This window comes from Patella vulgata, chromosome 6 (assembly GCF_932274485.2).
Source record: "Patella vulgata chromosome 6, xgPatVulg1.2, whole genome shotgun sequence".
Taxonomy (NCBI): domain Eukaryota; kingdom Metazoa; phylum Mollusca; class Gastropoda; family Patellidae; genus Patella; species Patella vulgata.
Window position 1 is genome coordinate 20,157,055 of NC_065884.2, and position 18,130 is coordinate 20,175,184.

At 33.0% G+C, this 18,130-nt stretch overlaps 1 protein-coding gene across 1 annotated transcript in view; it reads right to left on the bottom strand.

Moving 5' to 3' along the window:
* Positions 1 to 15,934, bottom strand: part of LOC126825117 (somatomedin-B and thrombospondin type-1 domain-containing protein-like) — a 64,571-nt gene extending 48,637 nt beyond the window's left edge. The window contains exon 1 of the mRNA XM_056101837.1: positions 15,418 to 15,934. Coding sequence (XP_055957812.1) covers positions 15,418 to 15,670 — 253 coding nt within the window. The 5' untranslated portion in view covers positions 15,671 to 15,934. The remainder of the gene's footprint in view (positions 1 to 15,417) is intronic.
* Positions 15,935 to 18,130: the final 2,196 nt, after the last annotated feature.

Here is an 18,130-nt window from a genome sequence, read left to right on the forward strand (position 1 = left end):
GCCTTCCGGTTTTCAGTGTTATATGGAACCATGTCTATAACTGGAAGAAATAATTCCACATACTGTAGATTAAAGTAGCTAAGTCTCTAGCCCAATATCATCCAAAATCTTCAACATTGAAAACACAAATTATTTATCAATTTAAATCAACATTGATGTTGTGATCTTACTGGGAAGAGATGGGCTTCTGATATCCAATATTTAAGACAAAATAAACATTTTACCATTGGTACACGAATCGTGTACCATAATATGTTTCAGCGTTATTTGTAATAAGGGACTTGAAAAATGAAGCTAGGCATATTCCACAAGTCAAGTCAAACGGTGACGGCATATTCTCATCTGGAGAGCATGTGCAATAAATACTATCGGAGTAGACTGAAATAACCAGGCTCTAGAGATTGCCATTCAATTGAGACTTCTGGCATATTTTGCCAAACATAAATGATTAGAAATTACAGTGAAAACAGAAAAGTTTGAATGTAAATCAGTTTATAAACATTCATATTACATTATTATATGCGTTGCGACCCATTTGTGTCAATTTCTAGGTCCCAAATATTAGTGATTTAGCCCCTTTAAGATTAAAGGTATGTATTATTGTTTTTTTTTAGGACTTTCTATTAGGGCATTTAGCCAGAGGAAAATATTCCATATAGACTAAGTTTTTATTTTTGCTTTTCCAATATATTTGCCTAGCCAAGCGAAAATTCCTTCATTTTTTATCACTTCTCATATTGTTTCCTTTTCAGGACTCTCTATATATTCCTCTTTGACCAGAAAAAAATATTCCATATAGATAAAAACGGAGTAATGTTTTTCCCGATTATTTCTAATATTGCTTTTTACATGTCTTTCTATATTCTACTTAAAAGATAAATATTTAAAGCCTAGACAGTCTCCTGTAGCATTATTTTTATATTTTTTAAAAGCATCATTAAAAACAAATTAGAGTATCGCACAATGTGAGACAGATGGATTTGAATGAGAGCTTTATATTCTGAGAGACAAATCTTACAGTAAGAAGGTTTACGATCGGTTCCGTCATTTGGTTTATATAGGATAAATCTTGAGTATAAAAGAACATGCTCAACTGTGATCAGATTTAGTCAGGTCTATAGAATTCTTCCTTCCAGAGAATATTATCACCTTGGTAAATAAATCTTGTCATGTAACTTAAGACAAAGAGAAAAGGTTAACAATCTCTGCTGGTGTTACATATAAGTGACAATAAAAGCCATGAGTATTTTATTTCAAGCATCAAGCAAACCTAAAGGGAAACATGATAAATGATAAGACGAAAAAAGAAAAATGGTCATGACAAGCAATAACATGAAGGGGCATGCTGGACATGCTTGTTAAATGGACAATAGGCCATGACCCGTGATGAACAGACCTTGAGGAGTGGACAAACAAAAATCCATTGACTGAATCACCAGATTTCAATGAAAGTGACCAAGATAGAGTATTGATAACCAATTCACATCTTGACCAAGTCAAACAGTCAAATTTCAACAAAATCAAACATCGGCTGAGATTGAATCCTCCATCCAAATGTTGGCGATTTAATTAAAGAAAGGTTTAGACAAATAATGACAGTTTGTGATAATTTGTGCTGTAGACATAGGGATTAACCCCAAATTAAAACATTCATCATGTCAGACAATGGTTTCTGATATGATACTTTTAAAACTGTATTTGATATAATAACATCACAGATGCTTATAAACGTTTGGTTTTGAAAAATTGTAAAGAGAACTTGGGTTTAATATCCATTAAATCCATTAGCTAATGTCCACATCCTTGAAGTTGGAAATTTATTAATGTGTTTAATTTTTGTTTGTATGTCCACAGCCTTGGTCAATATTGGATGGATTGCACATTCTGTTGGATTTTAAGAATTCTATAGAAACATTATTTAAATTCAATATACACACAAATTGTTACATCGTAAATATCTTAGGGTAGCAGGAATTATCTATAACATACAATAATTTTTTAATATCCTGGTGATTAATAAGGATTTTAAGATAGTAGTTATAATCTTCCTAGTAATTTGATATCATGGTGATAAATAAACAGTAAGTTGTAAATTACTTACTTGTATATTGTATGTTAAAAGAAAAGACGATGTTATGCTTGTCATCATTATCACCTTGCTTACCTGTTCTTACATCACCTCAATAATATAGGTATCTAAACAAGTCTATTATCACTGTTAATTGTTTGTTTCTGAAATAGCTTTACTTTAGGTCCGCTTCCACCAAAACTGTTAATTAATTACCTGGTGGGTATTATAGGATAGGTGATAATGATGTAACCTATTTAATCTAATTGTAGGACAATAGGAGGATTAATTAAGACTTAACTGAAATATCTTTGATCTTTTCATCAATCTTTACATAGCAAATATTGACCCTACTTGTGATTGCCCCTACACGCTTCTTACAAAAATCATGGTCAGTTTGGGATAAACAAGTTTAAATTATCATACATACATAGAATTATGGTGATATTTGGAGAAACAAATCTAAATTATCATATATAATCTGAGGAATAAGACTAGAAAAATTGTTGATTTGTCGACAAGCAAATTTAAATTAACATCCATAATTTGTTGAATAACTTAATGACCATAAATGTATTGTCTTATTCTATTCTCGTAAGTTCCCCTGATATTTTGTCCATACTTCTAATATATATCCAAAAGGATATATTTGGGATTATGTCTGTAACCATAAAACCTTATATACTGGTATTCTGAAAGTACATGGTACTCATATGTCAGCTTGATGTATTTCAAACTGACTTGTTCCTCAACTAGAGGCATATTAGGAAAATTGGAGAAAAAAATCTGATTGAGATATTTTCCAGTCGATTAAAGAAGCCCATATCGTTAAGCATGATGTAATTATAGTTGGTCTAATATAATCTTCCCGTTCGCTACTTCTAAATCAATTTAATCAAGCGTCATGTCATAAGATGTCCATGTTTCTACCCTGTTTTTGTTCTTAAACGTGAAGATACATGCTTCAGCAGTAACCGACTTGTTCATTCATGTAGAAATTGGTCTGATTTTTTTGGCCAAGCCCTCACGCGGGATACAATATTTAAATGATTTTATGGCACACTTCATTGATGCAAGGGAAAATGTAAATGAAGTGAAAACGGTTTAGATCAGATCCAGGGGCATAATTTCACGAAACTTAAATCTCTTTAAATAGACAACTCAAGGTCATGATTTTATAAATGGCAGTTCAAAATCGCATGGCCTATTTTATCAACTGATGAAAAATTGTATGGCCTATTTTATCAACTAATGAAGAAAAAAATGTAAAACTTTTTTCTCAAAACTTTTGTAGGGGTCTTAAGTTCTGTAGTGCGGAATAAATAAACATTTGGGTATAAAATAATGACTTCACACTCTACTTATTCTTGACTTCAATAGAAGAAATGATACCAAATTTCCTCTGGACTCTGAGAACAGTCTTTTGGAGCTGAAGTCTGCTATTATGTGTAACATACAGTTATGATATGCGTAAAATTATTTTCAAATTTTTATTCCAGATTTTCTTTTTCCTGAGATGCAGAAATCCATTTGGATATTAATTTATAAATGGCTTCATACTCTCCTCCTTCTATCTTTACATATACTATAAGGAACAATTTTATATTGGAGTCAATTGTTTTGTGAATAATGTGTCTAAAATTAACAGTATTATGGAATAATTCTTCCAGAGAACTAGAGATGTTGAAAACCCAAATATTAAAATTTAAGATTTGTTCAGAAAAGTGTCAGAGAAACATCAAACAAATGAAAATATTAAGTTAACAAGTTCTCTATTCTTGTTAATCTATGCGATACTGTAGACAGACATGACACCTTAATGGTCTACCTGATATTTTAGTCAGACATGACACCTTATTAAAACATTAATTCATGAACATGCTCTATACATATTGGTGGGCGTAAAAAGGTTTTGCTGCGGTAATATCAAGTCAAAGTAAGGATTTATTTGCATGTACTGTCTGCTATCAGCCATATTATGTAATATTGACATACGTAGTGGCCATTTAACCCCACACCATGTGTTTAAACAAGAAACAATAACCCACATGGCGTGAGACACTAATTCTATACTCAAAGCACAAAATTTGATAAAGGGAATTACATTAGGTGATTTCAGACTTATTTTTTGTCAAAACTTTCGAGTTTCATTGAATTTAAAGGGAATGTCTGGAGAGAAATCTCTCTCGCCTCTGCTAATGATAAATCAATTTCTAGTTTCTATTGGCAATGAAGACAACTAACGGAAGTTATTGTTGCTGTTTCTTCTCCAGACACTGATTTCTGTATATGGCGGACTCTCGATGTATTTATTTGGTTCTGTGGATATGAAAGGGTTGAGGAGACTAGAGAGAGTGATTTATTCCCGATCTAATAGACTTCTAACTAGACTAGTGGTGATAATATGGTCCATGGTGCCAGGCTATCATAGTTTTCTACCACCACATGTCTACCAACGCACAAAACACCTCCCTAATCCTATTCTCACTTTAACACAAGTTTCAACTCTAAACCTAACTTCAGAGGTGAAGATCTAATTACTTCAAGACTCCACAAAACCCAAGGGCACAACATATCATCCGATTATATTGCTAGTTTCCTTTCACAGAATATAAAAGAATACAACTACTTTGTATTGCTGTAAGAGCGAAGCTAGTGATTTACCTTTCGGTCTCCAACCCCCTTTCAATCAAACTTTCTATTGAAAAGAAAGAGTAATTTTAGAAGGGTAGAGTCGAGGTCACCATCTCTCCAACAGGTTTACCCGCTATCAGACCAGTAATTGAGGAATGATTTTACCACTAGTTGAGTAAATTGCCTTCAATAATTGAAAGTGTATCAATCAGCAGATATAGTACCAAGACTAACGGAGACCAAAGATGTCTACCGCTGCTAATAGTCAAGAGTATTGGATATTGATGGACATATAATGGTGGTTTCCCTTTAAATTCCAATTTAGCAAAACTACTGAGAAGACTCATTACCCCGCTAATAACCAAGTTACTAATAGTTTTGTTTTCAGACAAGAAATACTCTACTACATTGCTTGATGTGGAGAGTTATACAAAAACTGGTGGCCTTATAGTCAGCCATATGGAATAAATTTGGTTTGCTCTCAAAATTATTTAATGCAGATTACATGTATGTCAGAGGTTGTCAATTTGTCCTAAAGATATGCACATAACCTTGTAAGGTTTTTTATGCAATAAAGTTTCTTCTTCTTCTTCTATAGTCATGGATCAAGGGTGTTGACCCAATGCAGCAGTGGCACAGTTAGAGTTTGTGATGCCCAGGGCAAACCTTATGTGTCCCCCATCCCCTCCTACAAAATAAAAAAAAATTGTATGAGGTGACTGGCATCCTTTGACAGAAAACAACTTTTTTCAATGGGTTGCACCCCACAAATAGCCACTGGGACACATACACACACCCTCCCCTGATCACCCCACTCCTCTGGTATGCTTCTGCAATGCAGTTCTTTGAATATAAGGTAATGTGTTACAATCATAACTGCACTGAATTCTCGATAGACTTCTATGAATATTGTGGCATTGCATGTATTTTACCAGTTCTCATGAATCGCGTTATTACTATTTCAGAACATTTATTCATATTACAGAAAATATCACACTACTTCAGAATTCATGAAACTGGATTACTGTGCAGACACAATACAAGGCTTGTTATTTCTACTGCTGTGAAAACTAAACACATTTCCTTCCTTTTCCCCTGAATTCTAAACAGTTACTCTGTCATTGATAACTTTGAACTGGTTAACACATGCAAGTTTGTCTTTACATACAGTGTTTGTAATACTGACATTACTTGACAAGTGGCGACATCTGGTAACCAGGGCAGGAAAATGCCTATATTTCAGTAATATTTGGCAGGAATAAGATATTTGATTCTGGGTAAGCTAAATCAACTAACTATCATTCTACCATTACTTGAACTATCTAGGTCGTAAGATCAGATTTCACATACTTCACAAAACTTTTCAACTAGAATCTGGAACTCAACCATAAAATCTCCTCCACTTTATGACCTTTAATCTTTAGCGCTAATGACCTTTGACCTACAAACTAAATCCTACACATAGATAAGGAATAGATTTAAACAAACACAGCTAATTGTAAGAAATGTTCTGCAATTAATAAGCAGGAATGCTGAGCAAATTTTAAGCATTTCACAGCAATGCTTAAAATTTGATACCCCTTTCCTGCTCTCTTCATCATTGAGTTCCAGCTTGCATTTTGCTTGCAGTGCATATAAAACCTAGACAGTCCTACTCGCAGAATGGTAAAGTTACTCAACTTAAGTTTCAGAAGCCACCAAGACAACCTTACCCTATTGTTGATAACAAACAACGTCAGATTTTTTTATATAAGAGCATAAAGACAGACAAATGGGGACTAACATATGATTCAGTTTTATTTCAATAATTCATTTGCACATAGCTTTAACAGTGGCAGGAAACCGGAAAACCCTGAGAAAATTCATGATGTTTGGACAAGCGACCCTACTCATTGTCACATACAAGCAGAATATTGAAGCCTTGTCATGTACAAGCAGGATATTGAAGCCATGTCATTTGACTCAATAAAAGACCTTATGATCTAAAGCACACATGTTAGTCCATTCGCCCCCCATCCCACCCCCAAGAGAACAGGCTATGACAGAGCCAAGAGAAAAGGATATGACATAACCTGATGACATTGTTTGGTTGTTGATTCACTATGTATGTATATGAAAAGAACACCTCTGGTTATTACTGTAACATTTAACACATCATTAATCCATTTTAACACATTGACAGATGTCGAACATTTCAAATGTAATTACATCACAGGATCTGTAATTTTGAAACTGACTTTATGTTGTCTCCAGAGGAAACATTGTACATAATCATTTCACAAAAACTCAGTATTCTATTATAATAATAATAGATATGTGCACTTCTAAGATTAAGTTTCAAATCATACAAGTCAGATAGCTGACATAAATGCTACCAAAAATGTTACCCCTATCCAACAAAATTAAATTTTCATTTTTTAAAATACATCCACATGGGGCTTGAAAAAACCCCACAATAAAATCAATTTAATCTCTTCCTAAAATGAACACATATAAGGCTATTGACATCAAAACGGGAGATACCCTTACATCTAATTATTATAGGTTGAGTGATAATGGGAAATAATTATGGTGAAAGAGACTGGGTTAATGGGGGCTAATAGAGGTTAATAAAAGATTAACAAGATTATGTTAATGAAGATACATCTCATTCTGATAACAATGTCAATTAGATGAATGGAAAAACATTAAGATACTTGATCAAGTTACATAACCCATATACTTACATGTGATTGTAACGAAATAGATAATCAAGTTTTTATCTTTTAATACAATAGAAGGGTACTGTTCAGTAATTTTAAATTAAATAAATTAAACAAATATACGAAAGATTTTTAGTATAACTGTAACAATTTATCTTCTAATTCAGTATCACTCCATTATGAAGAACAACATGTGGATGAAATACATTCTCCCATCAATGTTGTACAAGTGATAATTTCCCGTCTGCATCTTTTGCCATGTACTTCCCGTCTTTCATTCTGATTTGTTTACACCTTAATTTCCTGCAGAATTTTGCAAGGGTCAGCAGATTTATCCTGAATTTATTGTGACAAGAATTAATCATTTGGTGCAAATGTAACATTTTATCATCATTTGGAAATTTACCAATTCCATTGTTTAGAAGTTTTTGATTAAAATGACTGGGCTAGGAACTTTGCTTGGTATGACCAAGTAGAATTTAATTTATCTGGTCGTGGTGGCTACTGGCCATGGTGTAGCTTTCACTTTCAACCACTAATTTCAAACTATTGCATTAAACATAGTGTCAGGTGTTGGGCATGAGGCAGGGTACATCTAGTCTTTCTCAAACACTTGACACACCCAAAATTTTAAAAGATCACATCCCTAACATTCCCGAGTGAAAATAACTACAAAAGAAAGAGAGAAAAATGCAGTTTTAAGCCCACTTAAAACAAACTTGGTCAGTTCAGGACTGAAACTATAAAAAGAATTCTTTCTTAATGAAACAAAGTTCAATAATTTCATAAGAAAGAAAACTGATAATCTGATTAAAAGTTTCCACCAAGCAAGACTCCTGTTATCTTTACTCCAAAAATCAATACTTTCTCTCACAGAATTATCTAAGGAACTAATTTTCTTTTTCAATATGTAATATATCTTTTTTTTCTCCATTTCTAAAAATATACAAATGATGTATAACTAACAGAATTAACGTGATTAAATATTATAATATGTGGATGTTCAAGAGGAAGTATAACAAGAAAACATTAATTAATCTGTATATAATGTGGATTCTGGCATTGAAACAGAAGTTAAATGTCACCATAAACCAATGACGAGTTTATTTATGTGTCAATGTGAATTACCATAAATATTTTCTTTGAAATATGTCATAGTGTTTATTCAATTGTCTTTCAATGTCGAGGTATATTTCTAAAACTTTCAACAGTTTAGGCTTTTGAATATAATAAGACCAATCTTGTGACCACTTAACACCACTTCTCAACTTAGTATTCATATTCCCAGTGTCTACAAAGGAACTTACTATATGTCTTAATGTAGCATAAGCAAGCCTGAAAATAAGGCACCTGTCACAGACATAGTCAGCCACAAATTCAGTAGTGCCAGTCATTTGTTGGTACAACTAAAGTAGTTATTTCCAGATCTGAACATGAGTATGCCTCACAATTTGCATATTGGCAACTTGTGATTTACAGCACATGTTGCAAAACTTTGCCCCACCCCAGCCCCTGCATTTGATTTTGTAAGGACTAAGTACTGTTTACTGTATGTATTGTTAATCTTCTAGGCTAGACTATGTCATCAAGACATGTTAATGAGTTTTTAATGGAATAATTAATATTATCTATTGAATTATATATAATCAACATCAAAGAAAGACTAAAATAACATAATTACAGTTTGCTTAGTAATCACTTGATATAAATCAATCACATACATACATAATACATTCATAACAGATCAATTATTTATTTTTAAAAGATCAAAAACATAAAGACAGCGATAATTGAAAGAATATCATTTCCCTACCACTGGAAAGGAATTATAGTCACGCAGACCTAGTTGGTGTTTTTTCTTCGCTGATCCTAATTTTTCATTTGTCTGAGAATATGTAATTTTTCATGATCTGCTGTGATCTGCTCCTGTTTCTTTAAAATATTTTGAACAGATAATTATAAAGTCATTAAGCAAAACAAATATCTTGCCCAAGTTTTAAAAACAGATCATATTTCCATTAGCAGGGGTTGCTAACCAAATTATACATCTTAACTATAGAAATAGTATTACCCAACTTTAACCTCTAGGGATGTGTCTCTATTTAAAATTGCTGTATCATGTTAACTCAGACCAACACTACCCTCCACAGGTCAACAGGACAGGATAATTCACTACAAAAACTCATTAAGCTTGAATTTCAAGAAGGTCTGCTTGCTCTCGGGCTCTTTATATGAAACATGGTAATTTGACAGATACATAATTTATAGTTCCGCAATGCCTGATGTAATTGTACATGTATACAGGGGCGTACTGGGTCTTGGATCCTATGATGTGATCCAAGGGCCAACCAGCTCAGATTTGAAAAAAATTGACATACATGTATATAAAGGAGATAAATTGTCTGCTAGCGGGGTGCTGGAAAGACGAATCAAGCTTGTTTAATTTTCTCATTCTACAAAAGTTCTACAAGAAACCAGTTGGTCCGAGGATCCAGAGCCACCCAGTCCATCCCTGAATGTATAGTCACATGACATCAAATCAACCAACAAGTACATGTACCTCCAAAGGGTTAATGTCTCATTAATTAGCAACATGTCTCTCACAAGTTTTTTTTAATTGTAAAATATTTAAGAGTGAATGTCTAGACAGATGTAAACTGTGCTTGTCTTTAATCTTACATAAATTAATCAATCATATAAATGGATGACAAATTACAGGTTTTTATTCTAATCTATCATAAATTTGTTTAAAGGAAATTCATAAAAATAGAAATAGACTTACTGAAATACATATATCTATTTTTTTTTTGTTCATAAACAACAGAATAATGAAATACTTTTAAACAACAAATTTTTGAAAAGGAATATTTGTTAACATAGAAATTTGAGTGTACGAGTCTTAACAAAAATAACATATTTTCAACTAAAAAAGTAGCAACTCGAAATAAATTCATCTTCAAAATATATTAACCATTTGGCAAAATAATTCCATATGTATGATACATTATCTCTTTTCAAGTACTGGTATTAATCTTTTACATAAACTATATAATTAAAGTTTGTTTTTCTCTACCAAACCAATGGATAAAATAGGCTTACATCTCTTATATGTTGTGAACATGTAAAGTGTTTAAAATATATTAAACATACATTATGCAAGAGCTTTAATCTTACATAAATTAATCAATCATATAAATGGATGACAAATTACAGGTTTTTATTCTAATCTATCATAAATTTGTTTAAAGGAAATTCATAAAAATAGAAATAGACTTACTGAAATACATATATCTATTTTTTTTTTGTTCATAAACAACAGAATAATGAAATACTTTTAAACAACAAATTTTTGAAAAGGAATATTTGTTAACATAGAAATTTGAGTGTACGAGTCTTAACAAAAATAACATATTTTCAACTAAAAAAGTAGCAACTCGAAATAAATTCATCTTCAAAATATATTAACCATTTGGCAAAATAATTCCATATGTATGATACATTATCTCTTTTCAAGTACTGGTATTAATCTTTTACATAAACTATATAATTAAAGTTTGTTTTTCTCTACCAAACCAATGGATAAAATAGGCTTACATCTCTTATATGTTGTGAACATGTAAAGTGTTTAAAATATATTAAACATACATTATGCAAGAGCTAAATCTGCCTATTGCAGGTCTTTCTTTAGGCCTGAAATGTTATCTTAATTATTAATTAGACATTAATTAACTTATCCAGACCATAATCAACTCTTGATGGCATCGCTAGCCTGCGATGTTTATTGGATTAGGTTCTGATTTGTTGTTCGACTTCCATTCCTGATTTAATAATGAAGTGGATAATCGAGACTATGATTTTTATAGTACCGACTTTAGTAATGATGATGGAATCTAGGCCGAAAATTTAATCGCTGAAATTTTAAGCAAATTCCCTTTACATTATCTAGTTTTTAACTATTATAGTGAGAACTGCCAGCTCTTTATCTAAATCTAATCTCCCATAATGTATCTTTAACCATTTGGCAAACTAATTCCATACATGTATGATACATTATACTGGTATTAAACTTTTACATAAACTTTTTTTGCTATCAAACCAATGGATAAAAGTACATCTTTTATATGTTGTGAACATGTGAAGTGTTATAATTTATACCATGTGTGGCAAATTACTGATCTTCTTTTTAACTGAATTTTCGTGTTAAATGGACCAATGTTAAGTAGATTAGGAAAAAAGACACAAACATCTTACAGTAGAAAGATGGATTACGTAAAGTAATTAGATATTTTACGAGACTGACATCTATTCAATGTCAGGAATCCTTGAGAAAATTACCAGTTGTATTGTTTGAATGTTACATCATTGACTATTGGTCAAGCAACAATACTCCATGCTGATTATTTACTGCAGATACATTCACACCTCAGCAGTAAATCTCTTCATCCCTTCGACTGGTCATGAAATAACTACTTGAGGGGGTACAATAGATGAAAGAGTAATTCTGGTAGTATGTGAACTATTGTGCTGAGAGCAGGTTGATGTGGCTTATAAGTTCTTTAAGCTGAATGTTTCACCTGACACTGTAGTATTAGAAAACAGTTTACACATGATAGTACATTCCTATAGTAGATATACACGACCATAAATAACACAATTACCAACCAGATCTAGGATTTTTTAAAAGCACAAACTCTTGTTAAACTAGGTGATAGCTACAAGTAATTCCTTAACTTTGCTAACGGAACATAATTAGTTGTACATGTACATTTAATCCAGGCCATTTTTTAGTAATAATAGTGTAAGGTCAAATACGACATAGCTACCATTAAAGCAAGTTATTAAAATACATTTAGTTTTTTTCTGTTTAAACTGTATATCTTCTCTGGAAATATCTACCTACATCTACTTGTGTCATATTCTTGTACTACATGTACTTGTTTTGTCTGTATTTTGTCGTACACTTTCCCTGCATTTGGGGGGTTGGATGGCTGAATGGTTAGCGTGCGCGCGCTGTATCATACAGTCTGTCATTGAGTCGACTGGCGTGGTTTCGAATCCCCGGTTGTACGTGGCAAGGAGTAGGGTCGCCTGTCCAACCTCGTGGGTTTTCTCCGGGTCCTCCGGTTTCCTCCCACTGCTAAAGACCCCTACGCGCAAGCGAATTATGTAAATAAAATTAAACCATATGTTAGTCCCGAAATGACCTAGTTTGTGTCGAGTGGACGTTAAACCCCATATAAATTTCTATTTTACAATGTAACTCTGCCCCCTGCCACCATGATTGTAAAACAATGGCATTAAGTACAGTTACATGTAAAATATATGATTTAAATGGACATAGTTTAGTTCCATTTAATGTGAATTTCAGACATTATAACACAGTGTGATGAGAATTGCAGATTTCACATTACATAACTTTTTTTTTTCAGTATCTCAATTTTCTTTCAGTATTGATGTAGGTTATAAAAGATTAATTTATTGGCTCATTCCAAACGAAAAGAAAAATAATAAAAAAAAATGTTTCTGAGAATGACCGACCCTGTTGTTTTGTGCCAAGTAACATAAACATTGGCTATTTTTTGGGTGGCTTTAATTATAGATCACAATGACCAGTTTTATAGGGCATAGTTTAAACAATATTTTATTCAATAAACTGAATTGGACTGAACAACAGGCAAAGGCCTATATAAGTTCTCTCCAAACATATAAAATAGTTAAATCTTATGTGGCATAGATCTCGTATGCACAGTCTTTTCCAGTATACACCAGTTTAATTCAGTTTTAAGTGAAATATATATTTCATATTGCACAGGTTTTTTTTTTCAGTTTACACCAGTTTTCAATATTCAATAAGTCATATTGCACCTTCATGGAGTTATGGACTTCATATTGCACAGTTTATTTTCAATATACCACAGTTTTTAATGATTTTTTACCCCTTAAATATATCATATTCCCTCAGTTTAATCTAGAGTATGATAGACTGAGTAAATACAAAGCTTCCTATTGCACAGTTTATTCATATTGTTTATATTGATCGAATGATAGGAAATCTCGTAAATGTCAGCGAAATATCATAGTTTACAGTCTATTGTTTCCTCTGCATATCATATCAATATTCACAAAAATATAGCACCTATTCATCTTCAGAATCACCAGGGATGTCATTTTTTAAAAAGCCTTTTGATCCTAGTTCTATAAAAACACATTTAGTTTCAATAGGTCTCTAAAGTATAAGTGCTGTGCTTTGATTTTATTATCATGAGTTTTCTGTATTTGCTAGAAACACAAAGCCATACATAATGTGTCATGTATTTTTAATCTCCAATTTACTTTTTTAAATTATACCGATATCTTTGAAAAATTTTGCATTGTAATTTGTCTATCGAACTAGAGATCAGGTGACAATTAATTTCCCCACGTATAAATAAGAATTGTGTTGTCCCCACCCCCAGCACACACATAACTTAACTGACAAACTTTATTGTGCGTTATACTGTATCCTATCCTGTATATTGTTCGCTAGTCTTTTATGTAAGAGTCTTTAATTTTAATTGCATCCTGATCAATATTCCTCATAAAACAGATATTGAACCAATATCTTTGTTTACATTAATATATTCAAGATTAACAATTTATGGACAGGCATTAGCAATCAAAATTTTCTGTGTTGTACTGTCAATAGTGAAAGCTTGCCTTGAATAACAACTACCCTCACTTGTCTATTCATGGTCTATAGAAATAAATGCATTATTATTCTTATAAATTTAAAGAAGCAGTCCAGCCATGCATAAAATTGCAAATATTGTAATCCTTTATATAGCATTCAATAACTTGCTTCTAAATTAAATAAGTTTATTCTCCATAACGGAATCTAGTCTACTGTATGTCCCCTCACCTTAAAGTTAGAAAAACTACAATATCCTAATTTTAATAAAAATTCTATTTTGTAAAATTAACCTTTGAAAGACTGTCACTTTAAAAGGGGCTGTGTTGAACCAACACCTGGTGTCACATTAAAGCCAGCAGAAGTCAGTTAAAGGTAACATCGGATAAACAGTGGAACAATCAAACACATTTGAACAAACTAAAAAGACAGGCCAAGCATTAAATGCTGATGATCATAAGATAGCCCGTTTGGAAACATCTGTAACATCAAAGTCATTGATAAATACTGACCATGTGTTGAAAATACTGACAAGATTTTAGGTACCATACATGTAGTCACCAAGAATCAGTAATATTGATGCCCTGGTGCATCACAACAAATGTTTTTTATTTTTATGTATATGTACAGTCTGTAAGAATGATTTTTTTTTTAATAGAATCGATTTTATCTTGAAAAATGTTAGTCCATTTTTACATTAACATAGATAGTATATAATATGTTAAATTTGTGAAATTTGCAGTAATTGGGGAAATTATTTCATCCCATTGATAAAAGGTCTATGAAAACCACCAAATCTAATGCTGCTCAGTGTTGGAAACAAAGTAATTAGTTTATTATGAATTCAAAGTTCATTTTCCATATCTTCATTTCCCACCTATTAAGTAACTTTATGTATCAAGCTTCTAATCAAATTGAATGGTGTATAAACCTATAACTTTGTTTCAAAGCCGTACATAAGTTGAAATAACGGCAGATAAAGTTTTTAAGAGCCTGGATAGACATCATTTGGCTTTCACTGTGTATTTCCCTATATACGTGGAACCTACTAACGAACTTGATATTCTTAGGTTTTGACCCAGTTATCGTAAAACTGCTCAAACAAGATTATAATCTTTGAGAGCAATATCAAAATTTGTACTACCTCCATAAATTATCCGCTTATCAAAACCTTTATCTTTCGAAGTAAGCCTCTTTATTAACCGCTGAAACCTCGTAGGATTTACATATTCAAAATTCGATGGCTAATATTCTGACATCTTTCATACACAGAAACCAAAGTTATTTATAGATGGAACCGCCATGATTTTTACTTTGCTTTCGGTTAAATTTTTAAGGGAACTTACCTTCGCAGTTGGTATGAAAATCAATGCAACAATCACCCATAATCAAACAATTGCCATCACAATAGCATCTAGATTCGTTGTAGTTCCCGTCCATTCTAGGTCCGAATAAATAGCACGTGTTATTCTGTCCCTTACAGCACATATCAGCTTCCTTACAAGTTCTCTGACATTCTGCACCAAACAATGCACATAAAACTAGCAGAAAAGCTACACAACTAAGTTTTTGCAATCCAGTAATACTGAGCCCCACCATGGTAAAGTTATTTCCCCTAAAGCACTAACAAAGAGTAAAATTCCAATAAAACAAAGTCCGAGAAAGTTTTTGTGTCTAAAGAAAGAAAACTTTCTCTTAATAACTACCTTTCCAGAGGCCCAGTTTGGTCCTGCAGTATGAACGAGAACTAGAGATACACTACACTATAACCCAAGCACGCGGCTCTACGGTATGACTGAGTGTGCTCACTGACACTGTAGTGAAGAGAAAAACGCAGAGCTCACTGTGTGTCGGCACAAGACGAACTGATCTATGTAGATTGTAAATTGTAAACGTTTGACCGAAACCCTTTAAGAGTTGAAGTCTACCGATATCGATGAGCTCACTCACAGGCCCTTTGTTTTGCTCATGAATATTCAATTTTTTCCGACCCCCAGTGAGGTAATAGCCTCGCCCACTATTTCTGACGGCAAACCCTCAACAAGTTATGAGTGATTAGTGTTATAGTCGATTTCTTTACATTTCTTTACACTGTTTCTTTGTCTTATAACTGCCAAATATGGACAGTTCAGATACGCAATACAGTTTTCATTTTAAAAGTTTATAGATACTAACTTCATTAATTGACTTTACTCAAACTGAATGGAATAGACAATGCAGGAGAACTGCAGAACCCCAAAAATGGAAAAAAAACAACGATACGAGGACGTGTATAGAGAAAGCACAATTGACCATGTGAGTTCTCGAGCACGCGAGTTTTACACAAAACATCAAGGAAAATAGCACCCAATTACTGTATTAGGCGCAGTTATATGCTTAGATAAACATCTTTGTATTTTGTAAGAGGGAAGAGCGGCGTCATTGCCTTCAATTCTATCCTATTAGGCCTATACATGATTTGATTTCTTTAACCGAACATGTTAGTCCCGGTATGACCTAGTTTGTGTTGCGTGAACATTACCCCCCACCCCCTCTCTTCTATTGAAATAACCATTACGGTCGAAATCCAGGGCGTTTATATATCTTTCAATAGTCAAAAATGTATACTGTAATATAAAGACTGTTATTATTTAAGCATACCCGAGTATAAAAAGATTTATTGCATCAAAACATCTAGTTGTAAAGGTGGTGGTGTAAAACCAATGTAACCCGTCGAAAATTCACTGGGGTTTAACGTCCTACTTTTCTGCACAGTCCTCGCCAATGAAGACGGGAATATGCCATGATGAGACAGTGATTAGCAATGAATACCTCTGTGAAACAGATTAAGGCCATGCAGGGTGTTACGGGGGAAATTTATCCGAACAACGGCTTTTTAGCTGCCAAGACGCGAGCGTTTACGTCATACTAAACTTAGGCTGTCTGTTTACAGTTACCCTCGCTTGAGAACAGACTCTAAGTTAGTTGACCGACAAGTCCTAAATCGATGATTTTAGTCGAAAATACTAAATATATTTCGAGAAATTTGTTGAGTATTTAATTTGCTTCCATTTAATAAAATCGAAAAGGTTTATTTAGTCTTTGTCTGTATGATAAAACAGTAAACTAATTTTGGGATATGGCGGCAATTGGACAGAGATCTATTCTCCAAGAATGATCTCTCTGTGCAGAATGCTTTTGCATGCAGGGACCTCGGGTTTTTGTCCCACCCGAATGATTTGGCACTGTATCTTGCCAGACCCCCCCCCCCCCCTCACGTGTTCCCACTGTCATTGCAAGTGCGCACCACACTGAAAATCCCGGGGTACTTTTTCTCGACCAACCCTGCGATTGAAACCCGGGACATCCTTGTTAGTGAGTCGCGCCTTGCTTAATCTTCAAGCCACCATTTTAGTCGACGTGAAAAAGGACCCTTTAAAGCGAGAATTTCAAATTTTCTAAGAAAGTCAAAACATAATTATTTCTATGTCTTTTGCTCAATAGGTTATCAAATCACTATTATACGATCATGGGCATTATTTCCCACCCTTAAAGATCTATGACACAGGAAATAACAACACAATTACCTCCCCTGTTTTGCTATTGACAACATGGGGCAGCCATTTTCCAACGTTAGAATTTGAAGTTAAAAATGATATTTTTGCTAATTTCTGAGCTGGCAATAGCGAATTATAGGATTAATAGGATAATTCTTTAACAAGGTAGGACTGTTTATGGATACCTTCTATTTTAAGGCTTTATTTTAATACATTTTAAAAATATAACTTGAAAATTTGCAATTGCAACTTTAACTTAAAAAGAAACTTCATGTACACGACCTTTAGATGAAACATCTTATCAGTTAGTCCACGCTTTTTATTACATCTTTTTATGAACCGATAAGCTCTACTAAGTAAATCATAAGAATTAGGTATAGACCCACAATTGACATATTTCTTTTTGTATTATATTAAAGGGACTCTGAAGTTGCGAGTCAGCGATTTTATGAGTATTTATCAATACTTATGTTATTTGTTGTGAGAAAATGGATTCTGTTTTTCATCGGAAATTGGCTAAATT